Source organism: Vombatus ursinus, unplaced genomic scaffold (genome assembly GCF_900497805.2).
Source record: "Vombatus ursinus unplaced genomic scaffold, bare-nosed wombat genome assembly UNPS02000749.1, whole genome shotgun sequence".
Taxonomy (NCBI): Eukaryota; Metazoa; Chordata; class Mammalia; order Diprotodontia; family Vombatidae; genus Vombatus; species Vombatus ursinus.
The window spans coordinates 11,882,907-11,901,298 of NW_020940527.1; the positions used below are offsets into that span (position 1 = coordinate 11,882,907).

Here is an 18,392-nt window from a genome sequence, read left to right on the forward strand (position 1 = left end):
CACACACACACACACACACACACACACACACACACACACACACACACCCCCATCCACCCATGCAAAGTAGATGGCAAACCTTAAAGTGCTATGTAAATACTAACTATTATTAGTATTCAACTTGGGTCGTATCCTCTTATTGTTCTTTCCCTTGTCCATTGGAGAGCTTCCACCATGGCCCCGGAGACCCTTGGCCTACATAGAAGACTCTGGGAAGATTTTCTCCCTGGCTTCCTGTTCAAGGTAGTCCAGCTGTGGGCATGATATCAGTAGGTGACTTGTTTAAGTCCAAGTGATGATGCAGATGATGTGATTCAGTGAAAAAACCACTGGGTTATGAGTGAGGAGACCTAGGTCCTAGTATCAAGTGTGCTACTGACTGGAGACTGCATCACTTTGTGACATCAGACAAGTCACAATTCCTATGCACCTCGGTTGCCTTTTCTATCCAGTGCCTTGCATGGACTACAGTGCCCTGCACAAGGAGGCGTTTAAATATTTGCTGAATGAATAAAGGAAATGTTTCTTGCATGATTCTCCTGGTGAGAAGGGTCCACTTTACCTCCCTCAGAGGAGCAAATATCTAGAATAAAGGGTCATCCAGAATCATGATTGGAAAGCTGACTGCTGCTGTGTTTCTGTGAATAGCCCTTATGATTTCTACTAATAAAATGAGGTCCTGTACTTCTGTTGCAATTTATAGTTTTTCATCTTATTTCTTTTAAAAATGTTTTAAAAATTGATACCTTTTCTTTTTCTATCACATTTATTTCCAAATACATCCCTCCTCTCTCTCTTCCTCAGTGAGCCTTCCCTCATAACAAAGTTTTTAAAAGAAAGCAAAAACATGTAATTTAACAGAACCAAGCAGTGCATCAGCTGTAACTGAGAGCATATGTGATGTTTCACTCCCATCCCTCTGAAATGAAGGAAGAAAGTTGCATTTTTTAGCTTTTCTTTTAGACTAAACTTATTCATGATAATAATGCAGCTTTCAGTTTCTTTTGCTTTCTTTCCCCATTTATACTTAGTTGAAGTCATTATGTATCTTGTTTTCCTTGTTCTGATTTTTTTACTTTGCATCCATTCATATGAGTTTTACCCAGGTTTTCCTGAATTCTTTGTAGTCATCATCTTTTAGCAGCACATATTCCATTACCTTTACCTGCCACACTTTATTTACTCATTCCCCAATCAACCTGCAATCTTATTTCACATTCATACTGTGATGTAGGGAAAAGAGGTCTTGACCCCTTTTTATGGATAAGGAAACAGAGGCACAGAAATAACAGATTTAGAGTTGGAAGAGATCCTAGACATTTGCTTCATTTGATGTATGAGGAAACATGGCCAGAGAAGTTAAGTATCTTGCTCAATTTCACATAGTTAGTGATTCGACCAAGACATAAAGCCAGTCAGCAGTCAAGCAATCTCAGCACAATCTCAGATCACCTAATTCCCAGCTGGAGTGGTTTCAACCACATGACTTGTTTCAGGCCTGTCTACTTGGCTCTAGGGGCTCGGACACAAATTGAATTGAGGTAATTCTAGTGCAAGGATCCAAGAGACTGTGGGGAACTTTGATTTATAAACCTTCTTCCTATGGATTTTTTCCCCTTTTAAATAGACAACCTTGACTTCTTTCTCTTCCTGCACAAAGGACCAGTTGAACTATACAATCTGCACAGAGCTACCTGATGGGGAAGAGGGGGAGAAAGCAAAGAAGTCTATGTGGTTGGATTTAAAGGTCAGGGATCTGGGGGTGTTGAGAAGTAGGTTTTGTCATTATCTCCTATGAGTTTGAAGACTGAACCCTCTTACCTTTATGTCATCTCCCTCTTCATCTGTCACTTAGAATTATAGTATCATAGCGTTTGACAACCGTGAGGGATCTCAAAGAGTATCTTGTCCAATGCCTTCGTTTGTCAGATAGGGAAACTGAAACTCAGAAAGGTAAAGATTTGCCCCAAATCTCATAGTCATTCTGGGACAGAGCTTATTAGTAATAGTATTAGTCCAATCTCTTCCCTCCTAGTCAAGTGACTTTTAGTTACTTGACCATATTAACTTTTTTTTTTAAATTAAAGGTAAAATTAATTTTTTCCACACCAGTTTTAGTAACCTAGATCATAGCACCCTAGAATTTTAAAGCAGGAACCAAACTTAATGATTGTCTAGTTTAATGTAAAGGGAAACAGGTCCTGAGAAGTGAATTCAGTCAGTCAACTAGCATTTATTAATACAAAGAAAGGCAAAAGATAATCCCTGTTCTCAAGGTGCTCTCGGTCTAATGAGGGAGACAATATGCGAACATCTATGTACAAACAAGCAATAAAAAGGATGAATTGGACATAATCACCAGAAGGAAGGCACTAGAATTAAGGGGAATCAGCAAAGATTTATAGATGGGTGCCCCAAACACCCCCTGTCCAAGCAAAAACTCTAAAAACAGTTCAGCAAAACCAATTGATACCATGACTGAGTGATAATGTACCTCATTTTCAGCTTCTGTGATTTTCCTCTTATAAAACAGGTAGGATGTTCCCTTTAACTCTGATAATTTACTGCTGACTGGACTAGATAGAAGATCATCCATTTAGACCTAGAAAGCACCTCAAAGTTCTTCTAGCCCAAATGTCTCATTTTATAGATGAAGAAACTGAAGCGTATAAAAGTTAATTGACTAAGCAAGGTCTTTCAGTTAGCAAGCAGCAGAGTTCAGATTTCAACCTACGTCTTCCAACTCCAAATCCAAGGATCTTTCTGCTGTTCTATATGGTTCCTTTCCAGATCTGAAAAGATAATCTTATGTCATAAAGGAGATTTCTACTCAATTATGGTTTGGCAGAAAATGATGTTCCATTTCTGAGATTTTATGATTCTATGTCATTCATCTTCTTATTGCCAGTGTCTTTTACGTAGTAGGCACTCATTTGCTACCAATTCAATGAACAAATGGATTTGCCCATCTCCCTTTTAATAATGTATATTTTTATGGATATATTTTGTTTCCATATTTTGTTCCCACGCAACAGGTACTGCCCAACAAACCCCTAACCAACACCCTGCAAAGTCCAGACTCCCAAAACAATTATTTTGTTGGTTTCACAAAACCAAAGAGCTTGAGTGACAGGGAATCTTATTTTGCATTTTTTTGGTCATTTACCCCTTGTTAACAGATAAGATGTGTACTTTAACTTTGATAATTTGGTTTTGATATTTTCTGCTGTCTTTGACCTGAGTTTTGTTCTTTTTTTGTGTTGTTTTCATTTTAATTATTGTAATCACTGTGTATTTTTTTCTTTAGATTATTCTTTCTTCACTCAACATTACTCCATGGAAGTGTCTTACCTTATTTCTCATGAATTCTTCATTTTTTAAGGTTCAGTAATAGTCCATTACATTTATATAGCACAATTTGTTTGATGATTTCCCAATTATTGGGCTCATATTTTGTTTCTAACTTTTTGTTATTACTGTAGCACTCAACGTTTCCCATCACCCATTTATATAACAAATAATGCTATTATGAGTATTTCCTTTCTGCATTAATGCCTTAGGACATTGACCCAGTAGTTTTTTCTTTAAATAATTCCAAATTGTTTCCCACAATGATTGGACCAATTCACAGTGCCAGTATCAGTAAATTAGCATGATTATTGTCCCATGGCTCCTTCTAACATTCAATTTTCCCATATTTTCCTATCTGTTCTTATTTGATGAATGACCCTTTTTCAAAACTCCTTTTCTATGGTCCAATTAGAAAGGAGCCTCCTGGATCTATAAGTGCCTTCTGGGACCAAGATAACATGGTTGAGGCTTCTCGGCCCCATTATATATTAGAGCAAGTCTTTTGTGTCGCTTTTGACACCAGGTTACAAAAAGGCTTCTGTGGGTGGCTAAGGGATGAATGAGGGATTGATGACATCCGTACCACAATAGTGCATCATAATTCTAGGGGCAAAACTGGAGAAGGCCATGAGAGGGATAAGGCTATAGGACTTTCTCTTGGGAACCCCTAACACATTAAATAAATAAGGCCAGAGTGTCCTTTTTACCCTCTTCTATGTATCCTTGATTGGACTGCTTGCTGGGAATGAGAACTCCACAAATACTTGTTGAGTTCATTCCCACCACTGTCTCTTGCTGCATAGGTGAATTTGCACTTGGGGGGCAATCATTTGCACTTGGGGAGCAATCATTTGCCACTTCTCCAATCCTGTTTGGGGACATTCCTACATTTGAGGAACACATCAGTGAGTACACCTGGGCATTCCCTCAGTAGGTATCACTGTTACAGGTAGACTAACAGGCTAAGATCAGTGGTTTCCCAAACTTTTTCAGTCCTTGTGCCTCTAGACTTTTATGTAAACCTTCCCATGGCCCCTATTCAATATGAACCGTAATCAATTCTTGACAGATGCATAGAAAAAGTAAAACAAAGAGGTCATGTAATTTCAGTAGAAAATATATAGTTATTTACTAGATATATTCTTCATACCCCTTGAGAAACTTCTCATATCTCCTAGGGGTATATATATGCTAGATTGGGACCCCCTGGGCTATATGAACTCTGGGGTTGACACTTTGTGACTGTTAGGTTCTGACCTTTGTGTTAAATATAAGTATCTGTTTTTAAAGGTCCTAGGCATCACCACTGTTCATTTTAACAAACATTTAATGAGCATCTACTACGTGCAATGCACTTATAGATTGCAGAAGCTATAAAGATAAAGAAGATGATCCCCTCTAGTTGTGGAGATATGACATATACACAAATAGCTATGAGACAGTATAGAAAGAAATAAGCAAGTGCTGTAAGAGAGACCTCAGCAAAGCACAATTACTTCTGGGTTGAGTATAAGGGGGAAGATTGTATCAAGCTGGACCTTGAAGCATGGGTTGGCTCTTGACAGGTAGAGACAAGGTTCATTGGGCTTGTTAGTCTGGATGTGAAGAGAAGAGTGGCTTTAAGTCACAGTCTTGATCTCTAGGGGCTTAGAGTCTACGAAGGATACATTCATGCTGATAAATATATAGGAAGCATTTGAGGGAGACAATGAGTGAGTATAGGTAAGTGCACATGATGAAACAGGAAATGAATGGATGAGATCAAATATTTACATTTGATGTGAGCTGAGGGTGAAGTACATTATTGCATGAGAGATCACTATGATACAGTGGATAGAGAATAGAATTTGGGGACAGGGGACTTTGGTTTAAATTCCAGCTGTTCATCTTCTTGTGTGAACTTGGGCAAATCATTTGTTTCTCCAAGCCTCAGGTACCTGATCTCTAAAATCATCATCATCATCATCATCATCATCATCATCATCATCATCATCATCATTTTTGTCGTAACCCTCTAATGAAATTTTGTTGATTTTTTTGGCTGGTGTTGGTGGAGGCAGGAGTATATGATGGTCCAGATCCTTGAAGGAATTTTTGAAGTACAAAGTCCCTCCACATACATAATGACATCTCATCTGTAACTTCTGGACTCAGAGAGTTGTCTTGGGTATAGAGAGATTAAGTGACTTGCCTATGGTCACACAGACAGAAAGAGGATTTTCTAACCTCAAAATCAGCCTCTATCCACTATACTCTCCCAGCTCTTAACAAGATTGCTACGAGGCTCAAATTAAATGATGCATCAAAAGCATTTTGCAAACCAAGAAAGCACCACCTAAATACCAGTTATGGTTAATCGGGCATGAGGTGGGAGGTGGGGGTGAAAGAAAATCTAATGATTCATATTTACACTAAGTGTGATTGGTGCGTTTTACTGCCTTCCTCTCTATTGGTATGGATAGATCTGAGCCTTTCTTGGTCCTCCAACAGCCTCCAACATGGGTGTGCCAGAGACCATAGGGAAGGATTCCAGAAGGTGTTGTCAATGAGAAGTCACTAATTTTGTGATGTGATGTCACTACTGCCAAACCTTTTGTGCCTAACAGCTCAACAAATTATACTTTCCCCGGGAATGTACACCATCCAACAAAAGCCCCCTGGAGAAACCAGACTTCCTAGAGATTAATTGTTTTTGAAACAGAGAATGCTCCCTGATGGCCTCTTGTTTCCACTCCCTGGTTTTATCAACCACCTTTGGGCAGCCTCAGAGCAGGAGAAAGATGGGTACCCGCAATGAGGATACTGGCTTCTTTGTCTCTTCACCCACCCAATTCATTTGTCCTGCCAACCTGACTGTGGCAACCAAGGCTTAACTCAGAAATAGAGATGCCCAGGGCTCCAGGGCATTGCACTATGTCTTCCTCACTTTTGATGCTCTGACTCCCATACCACTGATCCCCTAGTTCTGGAGGAAGGGAATATGAATTCAAATCTAGCCTATGATACTTATTGGCTGTATGACCTCAATCAAATAACTTCACCCACTTGCACCTCAGTTTCCTCATCTTTAAAGTGAGGGGATTGGACCAGATAGCTTCCACAGTTCCTTCCATGTCCCATTCCATTCATTAAAGGCATCTTTAGAAGTGTACTGAGCATGTGACTAAAGGGAACCAAATTGTAAGTGCTGGAATCTGGTTTGCTGCATAGATGGAGTCTGGCCTGGTGCTGGTGAGTTGCCCAGAGGAGCATTTCCTCCTCTATGTAGTTAGAACTACAAGTTAGTCAGCAGAATGGGTGGAGAGGAGTAAAGTGTAAGACTGGAAAAGTTGGAGGAAGCTCGATAACACAGAGCTTTAAATGCCTAACAGTTCATATTTGATTCAGAATCACAGAATCTCAAAGTTGTAAGGAGATACTCAGCTTGTGTGTGACAGAGGCAGGATGGACCAGCTCCTCCTTATCCCAAGCTGTCTCTCTAGCCACCAGCTAAAATGCTTACATGGCAACCCAAGGTACTGAGTGATTAGGCACCAAAAGGAATGATATAAGACATTACATTCTCAAGGAGTTTCAAGGAAAAGGGACATTATGGGTTTAGGTAGTCAGGGAAGGAGTAGTGATTGAGTTAGATCCTGAAGGAAAGGTAAAGTTTGCCTGGATGGAGAAGAAGGCCAAGGGAGACTCACTGTTAAGGCCTCTATCTTAGTATGCAGTTTGACCCCCAAATTATAATCAAAGAATTTTTGAGTTGAATGTGACTTTAGAGATAATCTAGTCCAAAATTCTCATTTTGTAGATGAGGCAGGAATCTTTGTCCCATGGGTCCCTACTAGCCCTGTCTGGGCTTTTGTTTTTCAAAAGTCAGGTCTCTCTTGGGACGGATTCCAGTGACCCATTCCAATGAATGTTCTGGGTCACCAGGGTTAATTAAAGCAGAAAAAGCCCATATTCTCTCTTTCACCTCTGCAAACACTTGATCAGCTTCTCTATTTGGGAGAGGGCTGCTGCAAGGCTGGGGTGAGTGCAGCTGAGGTCTGGGAATAGTGCCAAGGTATATCTGCAGCACATGGTCGAAGACATCACCAACCCAACGCTTGCATCTTTCTCCCTACTTTTGAGTGAGTAATTTGACATACTTAATTCAGTAAATAGTTTCAAGGACAAAATGTGAATCTGACTGTTGGGGAGGGATACAAATAGGGAGAGATTTCCCCTTTTCTCAGGGTGAATATTTGGTCCTCTAGCTTGGGATCTAGCCCACCAACTCACTGATTTTGGAGGTGTACCCTGCCTCCCTTCCACAGTGATAAATCTTGTCCTCAGAACTAACCTAGCTACTCCTCCCTTTCCTAAATGCCACTGGCTGATTCTTTAATGCCACTGTGTTCAGTGGCCCTTCTCCTTCCCCCCACCCCCAGCACCCAAGTGTTTTCTACCCTCACCCTCAATATTGTCAGTAGAGAATTATTTAGTTAGTTAATCTAAAGTAGATTTTAAGAAAGAGGATATACTAAGGTGGTGTTGTAAACCCCTGTGACAATAAGTGAAGTAAACATCTATGGATTTCAGAATTTCAGAAACACCTGTGACACTCTTCCACAAGTACATAGAAAGCACAGGAGGAAAAGGATAACAATCAGCTGCTTTAAGTCTTTTTGTCATGGTCATGGGGCACTTACAACATTCTTCTTAGATATAGGGTAGTCTTGTTGCTGGGGTCCCTGTTGAGCTGAGAGGCAAGTCTGTCCTTTGGTCCCTGTGATGCAGATGGTGCTAACTGTTCCAGGGACACCATTGAACATAGCAGTAAGGAGTGCAATGTCTCTCAGGTCCTTTGAAGTTGGAAACCCTCCTCCAATCAAAGGGTGGGGTGGGGTGGAGTGGGATGGGGGGAAGGGAGAGGAAGAAGACCTAGTGAAGGACTCTCTTTCTTCCCTGACCCCCCCCCACCACCACAGCAGGGATGTGCAGGAAGTCATAGAGTCCAATTTCTGAAAGTATTCTCCCTTCTCAACTCACTTGTTAATTTATAGACTATTCCTAGAGGTGTGACCAAGTTTCCAGGCTACTGAAAGAGACTTCTTGTCTGTTTTACTCCATCCAGTGGATTTTAGTGACTTTCCAAACTAGCATAAAGGTCTTTTGATTGATAGGTTGAGATTGTTCTGACTTAATTTAGATATCAGAGGCAAAAATGAGGATGGAGGTGGTTTCAAACTTGCCCTTACAGCTGCTTTTTTGGGGGTGGTCCTAAGCACTATTGATGGGCATGTATCATTTTTAGATGGGCAGTGGGGGGAGAGAGAGAGAGGGGGATAGAGAGAGAGGGTGAGAGAAAGACAGAGAGAGAGAGAGAGAGAGAGAGAGAGAGAGAGAGAGAGAGAGAGAAAGAGAAAGAGAAAGAGAAAAGTTTGGGAGAGATGTTCTTTCTTCCTTCAGCCAACTCTACCTTTATCATGAGTGTAGATTTTCCTGAGAAGATATACAGGTTTTCAGTGGAGAGTGCTTTTTATACAATGGTAAGGAATTCTAGGTCTGGAGCTAGGGGATCTGTACTTTGATATTTACTAGCTTTTTGAACTTAGGCAAATGATTTCAGCTCCCTCGGCCTCAGTTTCCCCCTCTTTAAAAGGAAGGAATTGGACTGGTTGGTCTCTTTCAGCTCTGATCTATGATCCTATGAATCCCAGTGATACAACCTTGCCTGTGAACTATGGTTTTGGAAACTCCTGTAGGGAAGTGGAATAGGGTGAAGAGACAGGTCAGGAGGGAGAGGTCTTGGGAGGCAGGGGCTGAATTGTGGTTATCATTGTACCATTAAAGGAGAATGAATCATTGTCCTGGACTTTTGTGGTGAGGGGACTTGTTCAAAGTCTCTGCAGCTAGAGGAAACAACTTGTGGTCCATCCAGAGGCTTCATTTTCTACTGGTTGTCGTGCTCATCTTGTGTGTAACACCAGGGTGGGAGAGCAGTTCAATTGTCTGAGAAGAACAGAAGCAAAAGCCTTGGAGTCCAATGTTTTCTTTATCTTTCCAGCTCTCCTGGTGGCCTTGGCTATCTTTGTGGCTGTGATACTGCTTTATTTTCTGGGACTACATGTGTCAAAGTAAGTTGGATTGTGTTCCCTTTCCTCTTTGTGATGTGCAGGGGCTCTTCCACTTGTACATTGCTGATTAATTGCATAATTACACATGTTGCTGCTCAGGGTATATTTGATCTAAAAATATTTCCATGTGAAAAACATTCCAGAACCTAAAAATATCCCACTAGCAAACGCTCAGGGTAACTGCCTTGTAGCGTTGGCTCTCAGCTAGGCTCCTTTTCTTGGTGAGTCTTGGGTACCAGAAGGAAGACAGGACAGGTCTTGGATGGTCTTGACCCATGAGGGCAGGAAAAAGCCTTTATCCCCAGAAGAGAAGGGGCAGGAAATGTTTGTAATTGCTCAGTAATTGCTTATTTGTGCTCTCTCTTCCAGTTCTAAACAACAAACCTCCCTCTATAGGCAGGGGAAAAGTCTTTCTCTTCTGTTGGATAGCTGCCCAGGACCTATACCCATTAAAAACTTTTTCTCTGATCTGGATTATTGCATCAGGTGAAACCACATTTGGAGAGAGACCCAACAATAAGGTAGTACAGAACAGGAATAAATCAAACCCAGACTAAATGGACAAGAATTGTCTGCCTTAGAGTAGCTATCTCAAGGGAACTAATGAGATTAAATATATTCAAGTTTTTTTTTTCTTTTTTTAAAGGGCCCTCTATGAGTTTTAATTTTTTTTTAAATTTTTTATTTTTAGGCAATTAGGGTTAAGTGACTTGCCCAGGGTCACACAGCTAGTAAGTGTCAAGTGTTTGGTCTGAGGCTGGATTTGAACTCAGGTCCTCCTGACTTCAGGGTCGGTGTTCGACTTCAGGGTTGGTGTTCTATCCACTGTGCCACCTAGCTGCCCCTTTTAAGATTGTGGAGTTGCACCAGCTGCTTTTTGTTTTTTTTTGTTTTTTTTTTAGTTTTTAGACAATTGGGGTTAAGTGACTTGCCCAGGGTCACACAGCTAGTGAGTGTCAAGTGTTTGATCTGAGGTCGGATTTGAACTCAGGTCCTACTGACTTCAGGGCCAGTACTCTATCCACTGCACCATCTAGCTGCCCCTTATGAGTTTTATTAATTCATTCATAGGACTCCAAAGCTGAAAGGTTCAACCTCATCATTTTGCAGATCAGGAAAGACCCTGAGATATAAAGTAGCATGTTCAATGGTGTACAGCTACTAAGTGGCAGAGCTGGAATTCGGTTCCAGGTCTTCAATTTTCAAATCATTGCTTTTTTTCTATTATATTACACCATTCATTCATTCACTCACTTATTCATTCATTCATCCAACAAACATTTATTAAGCATTTACTTTGTTCAAGGAATTGTACTAAGCACTGTAGAAGAAAAGCAAAATGAATAAGACATAGTCCATGCCCTAAAGGAGCTCTCTGTGTGCCGAGAGAGAAATGGCATAAAATAAATTCAAATTACTAGGGAAGCTAGGTGGTGTAGTTGATAGAGTGCTGGGCCTAGAGTCAGAAAGACTTATTTTTTGAGTTCAAATCTGGCCTCAGACACTGATTAGCAGTGTGAACCAGGGCAAGTCACTTAACTCTGCCTCAGTTTCTTCATCTGTAAAATGAGGTGGAGAAGGAAATGGCAAACCACTCCAGTATCTTTGCCAAGAAACACCCCAGTGGGGTCATGAGAGTGGGCCACGACTGAATAACAACAAAACACAAATAACTAGAGTACAAGGCAGAATGCAAACCATAAGAGAGGTTATGATGATGATGATGATGATGATGATGATGATATCTTACTATTTGCCAGGTGCTTTGTTAAGTATTTTACAAATATTATCTTATTTAATCCCTATAACAACCCTGGGAGGTAGATGCTATTATTATTTCTATTTTACAGATGAAGAAACTGAGGCAAAAAAAGGCTAAGTGACTTGCCCTGGGTCACACAACTAGTAAGAGTCTAAGGGTCTAAGGCTGAATTTGAACTCAGGTAGGAACTAAATGCTACAGAAGATGAAAGAGAGAGTGAGAATTCCACCTGGAACTTTGTGTGTGTGAGTGTGTGTGTGTGTGATTGAAGGCTGCAACAATCTTTGATTTATGCTGAGCCCAGAAGGAAGGATAGAGCTTCATCAAGGAGATAATGATAGAGGAGAATTTTAGAAGGAGGGAATGGCATCAATCGACAAATATTTATTAAGCACCTACTATCTGCTAAGAGCTGGTGATACAAATAGAATAAATGAAACGATCCCTACTCACAAAGAACTTACATTGTAACGAGGGCTTGAGCAAAGGAGTGAAGGCAGGGAGGGTCATGGGATGTTTGAGGAGCAGCCAGTAGTTCTACCCAACTGGAACCTAGAGTGGGAAGGGTGGATGATAAAGCTAGGAGCAGACTGGTGCAGTGTCAGAGCACAGAGGACTTTGAATGCCAGTTTGGACCTAATGGATTTACAGTCATTACTTGATGTCCTATCAGCTGCAGATGGTTGATGAGGATAGGAATGACAGAGAACACTGCCATTTTTAACAGTGTGAAAACTTTGCAGGCTTCGCTGTACTCAAGACTGTTACCATCTGTTCCAACGCAAATGTTTCCCTGGGATGTTTAATCATGTAAGTAAAAAAAGAATATCTCTTGTAGCTTGGTTCATCTCCATTAAGTGCCTCTTCGGTTTGAACACCTGCTTAGTACCAGCTCAGCTGGCAGAACAAAGGTTTGTCAGTGCTAAGAGGCTGCAGTTAGAGAAGAGGGCCGTAGTGTGTGGTTGAGAGTCATCTCTGTGTGATTTGGAGGCAACTGATCAGAGATTTGTGCCTTGGTTTCCCTAGCTGTTTAAATGGAATTGAGCCTGCTAACCTGGGATCTTGTGAGTGGAGAAGGGAAGGAGGGAGCAGAGGAGGAAACAGCTAGTGACTGGGAAGTATTCAGTGATTAATTTAATTTCTTTTCAACACATTTTTATTAATAGTTAGCATTTATATAGTGTTTTAAGGTGTGCAAAGTGCTTCACAGATTTTAATTCATTTGATTCTTATAACAAGCCTGTGAGGTAGATGCTATTATTGTCCCCATTTTACAGCAGAGGAAACTGAGACTTAGAAAGGTCAAGAGACTTTCCCGGGGTCATATAGCTAGTAAGTATCTGAGGTAGGATTTGAACTCAAGTTCTCTTGACTCCAGGTCCAGCACTACATTTATTAAGTACTTATTTGCAAGGCAGTGGGGATATAAAGACAAAATAAAAAAAAAAATCTCTGCCCTCAAGGAGCTTACATTCTGCTGAGGACATACAACCTGTGAATAGAAAAGCAAATGCAAAGAATATGAAAAGTAATCCAAAATAATTTCCAAAAGGAGAGAAGCTGAAGGGAGGAAGGAATGCCTTCCAAACACCTGTTCAAAGGAGTTTCTTTGCAGGCAGAGCACAAACTATGCACTGGAGAGCATTAGATGGAAAGATACTCCCACAGCGCTGGCTGGGAAGTGCACGAAGGCTTTGCCCTAATCTCTGGCTTCTTGGTCTGTTGCTTTATTCAATATACCTCTTCCAATCAATTCAACAAACGTTTATTTTTGCTGTTGTGCTATTATGGTAGGGATGAACCTTGTTGCCAGGGAGGCCACCTTAGGTCCACCCACAGTCCTTGATGCTAGTAGAAGAAAGGAGGTTGGGAATGTGAGTGGAGTCACTTGCTGACTATATACAAGCATGTTTTTTTTTTAGTGCCGCTGGGAAGTAACCACCTCTTTCCTCCCCCACCTGCGTTACCACGTGGCTCCAACAGCTTGTCTCCTCACAGGTCAGAGACTTCCAAAGCTTAGGTCGCGGTGGCAATCATTGTGATTAGCTATACCAATTGCTCCAGGGTCCTGGGGACCCTTATTAAGCTGTTGTTTATGTTAATTCACGATCCCCCAGTTTTTCTGGGGATTGACTGAGGAGTGAAAAGCAATCCAGCTTTGAGCCCATCCTAACCAGCCACTCCCAAGAAATTCAGCAACAAAATCTCTTGCCTTCTGCAAACTGCAGGTTTAGAAACTCCCAGGTTTAGAAACTCTTTTAGTTGGTAGATGGTTTACAGCTGTAAAGTTTCTATCTAGTTCTGTGTTCAGTTTGTTTGAATCTCTGTACTTCAGGGCACCTTTGTGAATTTCTGTTAAGCCAACCAAATGAGTGAAACTCAAGACTATAATCCTTTATAGCATAAGGCATCATTGTCTTTTGAAAATTAAATTTCACTTTTTCAATTAATAAGCATTTATTTTTCTCTCTACCACTTCCCCTTATTGGAAAAAAAAGTTAAAATAAAACCTTTTAAAGAAATCTGCAAAGTCAAGCAAAACAGATTTCCACGTTGGCCAAGTCCAAAAATGTGTATCTAACACTGTCTATTTTAGTCCATCACCTCTTTGTCAAGGAAGTGGGTAGCCACGTTTTATCATTAGTCCTTTGGAATCATGCCTGGTCACTGTATTCATCAGAATTTTTAAGTCTTTCCAAGTTGTTCATTTGTAATTGCTGTTGCTAGTGTATAAATTGTTCTCCTGGTTCTGCTCACTTCATTCACTCTGCATCAGTTCATACAAGCCTTCCCTGGTCTCTCTGAAACCATTGCTAATGGACCTTATTATACAACTTTCCTCTTGGCACTTGGATGTAACCATTCTCCTCTGCTCCCCGCCAGTTCTGTCAGGCCTCAGGAATAAATCTAGGATCTGCTGCCTGACTTCTACTCTGGCTGGCCTCATGCATGGTCAGGTGATAATTCTATTCAATTCAATAAGTATTTATTCAGCATCAAGCATGGGGCACCATGCTGGATGCCATCAGGGAAAAAATAGTTCCTGACCTCAAGTTTCTCCTCCTTACAATCTACAATAATAGCTAAAAGTAGTAGCTAACATTTATATAGCCCCTACTATATGCCAGGCAGACAGAGTTTAAGTGACTTGCCCAAGGTCACATAGCTAGTAAGGGTTCTGAGGTCACATTTGAACTCAGGTCTTCCTGACTCCAAGTCCAGCACTTTATTCATTGTGCCATCTAGCTGTCCCAAAGTAAGGGACAAATTATCACTGCAAGGCAGAAATTACAGAGTCAATAGTCAATAAACATTTATTAAGCTATATTCCAGGCAGTCTGCTGAGTACTGGGGATTCAAGGAAAGCGAACCAATCCCTACCCTCAAGGATCTCATAGTCTAATGGAGGAGACATGTAAAAAACTATGTCTGCACAAAATACACACACATCTATCTAGATCTATCTATAGTGTGTATGTGTATGTGTCTGTATAGACATATAGGTATATGAAAAATGTATATATATACACACATACATACATTGTGTATTATGTATGTATCACTATATATAATAATGTATGTATATGTATGTATATATACATACACATATATACACAAATACACATATACATGTATATATGTGCATTATATATATATATATAAATATATATGTATATGTATAGTGTTATATGGAAATAGGAGGTAATCACAGGAGGCAAACAGTCAAGTAAACAAGCAGACACAAGATAATCTGAGGTACTTTAGACTACCAACATCTATGAACATCAGGAAAGGTTTCCTGCAGGAGTTGGCATTTGTGCTCAGCCCAAAGGAATGTAAGTATTTTAAGAATTGAGGAGAGTTGGGAATACAATCCAGGTTTGAAAGACAGCCTAGGCAGAAGCACAGAAGTGAGAGAAGTCATCTCAAACTTGGGAGATAGAAAGCCCGCCAGTTTGGTTGGAAGATAAAGTCTTTAAAGGGGAATAACATGAAATAAGTATTTCTTTGGAAATACAATAATGCACAAAATAACTAATTTCTGAAATGGAAAGAGGGCAGGGGCATATGAAGGATGAGAAGACTGAATCTTAAGCTTCAAGCCTAGATTGATGTGTAGTAGGGGACACAGAAACCTAGGTCCTATTTACTATCAATGATTACTGTAGGTGGTATAATTGTCTTGTAAGGTGCGTGTACATGAACGCTTCACCAATCTGGAACTCAGTTCTCTGGCAATTTCACTTCTTAGAACACAATTGAGAACCAGAAAGGAAGCTAAAAAGAAAGAGCAAGCAAAACAGTTGTCACAAAATCTATGCCCTTTAACATCTTTTCCCTCGACCCTCACTCAGGTCCTGTGGATGATTATTTTACACACAATTCTGTTAAAATTGATTATCTTATTTCCAAGCCCACAGCAAATTAAAGGTGAGGAAAAGGACTGTCACACACTGACAGCAACAGCTTGACAGAAACATTCAGAAACAGACCAGTCATGGTGAAGATCAGGTGGAAGAACTGGGGCCAGGTACCCCAGAAAGAAGACTTAAATGGTCTACCATAGAGATTTTCAAGTATTTGAAGGGCTAGCCTGTCAATGACGAATTAGATTTGTTCTGCCTTACTCCATAGGTCAGAACTAAGCCCAATGGATAGAAATTGCAAAGGGACAAAATAAGAGAGAATTTCCTAATGATGAAAGCATCTCCTCCAGGAAGTAATGGCTTCCTTCTCTCTGGACATCTCCAAGCAAAGGCCGAGTGTGTTATGGTGGCAAAAGCCTTCCGGCTCCAAAATTCTGGGGTTCTCTTCGGGGACTGAAGTCTGGATTGTTTCTCTGGTACCCAAGGGTGGGCTCCAGAATTGGTCACAACAGAGGGACGCATACAACACAAGGTTCTAAGGAAGTAGGGAATAGAAATGTTACCAACAACAATAGTCTGGTGCCATTTAGTGTGGAGACAAACAGCTCCTACACACTTTAATCGGTTCTGAAGTTGTTAGTATATCACAACGCAATCCAATCATTCAGAATGGACCGAGGCTCTGTAAGAAGGCAGGGAAGCCAATTGTACATTACAGAAATATTTTCATCCAAAACATTTGAATTTTTTTTTAAAAGGAGTTTTCTGTTTAAAGGGAATTGGCTATCTTGAATAGCTAATTCTTCGTATTATTCCATCCCCCTAGTAATCTGGAGGTCCATGGCTTTGCTATCAGTGTTTTTGTTTAATTTTGATATTTATTTTACCCATAATATCTTGAAAGAATGTGAGCTCTTGAAAGGTAGGGCCGGATTTGTTTTTGTTTTTGTACCCCTAGCTCCTGCAACAGTTCCTGGCCCACAGTAGGTGTTTAATCAATGTGTTGCACTGAATGTAAGGTCTCAGTCTCTCTTTCCTCTCCCTGCTTTCTATTTTGAGTTGGATAATTAATGTACTTCCATTATCTCTCCCTAAGGAACTTGCTCTCATATACAGGCTTCTGGGTCAGGATCATACAGAGATGGCACATTACCATGTTGTGGTGTTACCATTCATCAGAAGACTTGCTCAAGGAGGGTGCCTACACTGGATAGAGCATGTCTGTTAGATTTCTCTTTTGGTTGGGAAGACAGTGGCCAGTATGGGCCAAGACTCGCACAACCTTAAGTGTTTTGCTGGGATCCATCTGTAGGTTATGCAACATACCAAATGCATGATTGAGAATTGGGCTGGAGATAGAATTGGGGTCCAGGAAGTATAGAGAGATAGGGAGCAGCACATCCTCTTCTTTCCTTTTTCCTATTTTTCATCCTTCTATCCTCTTTGGTGCCTCTGAGCCTTGGAGGAGGTGCTGACTGATGGAAGAGAGCACAGACTGACATCTGGAAGACCCCCAGGTCACCAAGTCTGCCAAAGCAGAATCTTTCTGTCAGTGATTAAGTGAGTCAGGCTACCTTGTGATTTTTTCCAGTCCTGGGTGTTGACAGCTACCTGAGCATCCTAAGGGATTTGGAGCCAAAATCCCCCTTCCTCCTCCCTGCTCCCATTTGCCTCAGACCCACCTTTCCCCACCTGCATGGGCTGTAAAACACTATGGCCTAGCCAGCTGTGCAGGAAGATGTGAGATAGAGCCAGAGCTCCAAGGGGGTCTGTTTCCTCTCCATTCCCTGTCAACAGTCATTTCTGGGATTTAAACGGCTGTAGCGGGGGTGGTGGGGTGTGTGTGTGTGTGCGTGTGTGTGTGCTTTTCCTGGGTTCTTTTCATATCCAGCAGTTGAGAGAGGGAATGGCTCCCCTATGACAGCTAATGTAGGTGGAATGACAATGTTATACCTGAAAACAGGTCAGCTTGGATGGCAATGGGCTAAAGAAAATCCCATCATGGTGACAAAAGAAAGATGAACGTACCTCAATGAGATCATAGTTATGGGGCTTAGATCTGAAGGGGGCTCTAAGGATCACTTATCTCAACCATCTCATTTTATTGGTGAAGAAACTTGAGACCCAGAGAAAGGCAATGACATATCCAAGACTACACAGGTAGTACATAGCAGAGCCTTAGACCCATTTTTGTCTGAATCTAGATTCTGTAACACCTTAACTCAACCAACATTCAGTACCCACCATCTATGAGCAGAGAACTAGGTGGGGGGTTGGTAGAGAAACTAAATTCATGTGAGACACAGTCCTGTCCTCATGGATTTTACAGTCCAGTCATAGGAAAAGATAATACATAGATAGATATCTACAATATACCATAACATAAGATAAATACATTAATAGCAAAACCATGTGCTATAGGAGATCCAAAGGGAAAGGTCATGGGGAAAAGGAGGGAAAAGGAGGTTGCTTTTGAGTTGAGGCTTTAAATTATCTGTTCATATACTGTACCCTCCCAGGAGACTGTAGGTTCCTTTAGGGAAAGGACTAATTTTCTTTTGTCTTTATATCACCAGACTTTACTACTTGATCATAAGAGGTGCTAAATAAATGCTTGTCAGATTGGACTGGAGCCTAGATTTAGAGCTGGAAAGGACCTTAGAGGTCATCTAGTCCATCCCCTTCATAATACAGATGAGGAAATGGAGGCCCATTGAGGGTAAGTGACTTGTCCAGGGTCACACAGAAAATGAGTGACAGGCAGGAGTTGACCTAATTCCCTAAGTTCTTTGATTCTGAATC

The 18,392-nt window shown here is 40.9% G+C and overlaps 1 protein-coding gene across 1 annotated transcript in view; it reads left to right on the forward strand.

Moving 5' to 3' along the window:
• Positions 1–18,392, forward strand: part of LOC114042653 (heparan-alpha-glucosaminide N-acetyltransferase-like) — a 354,161-nt gene that overhangs the window by 110,098 nt on the left and 225,671 nt on the right. Inside the window, exons 5-6 of the mRNA XM_027861344.1 lie at positions 9,392–9,461; positions 11,967–12,033. Coding sequence (XP_027717145.1) covers positions 9,392–9,461; positions 11,967–12,033 — 137 coding nt within the window. The remainder of the gene's footprint in view (positions 1–9,391; positions 9,462–11,966; positions 12,034–18,392) is intronic.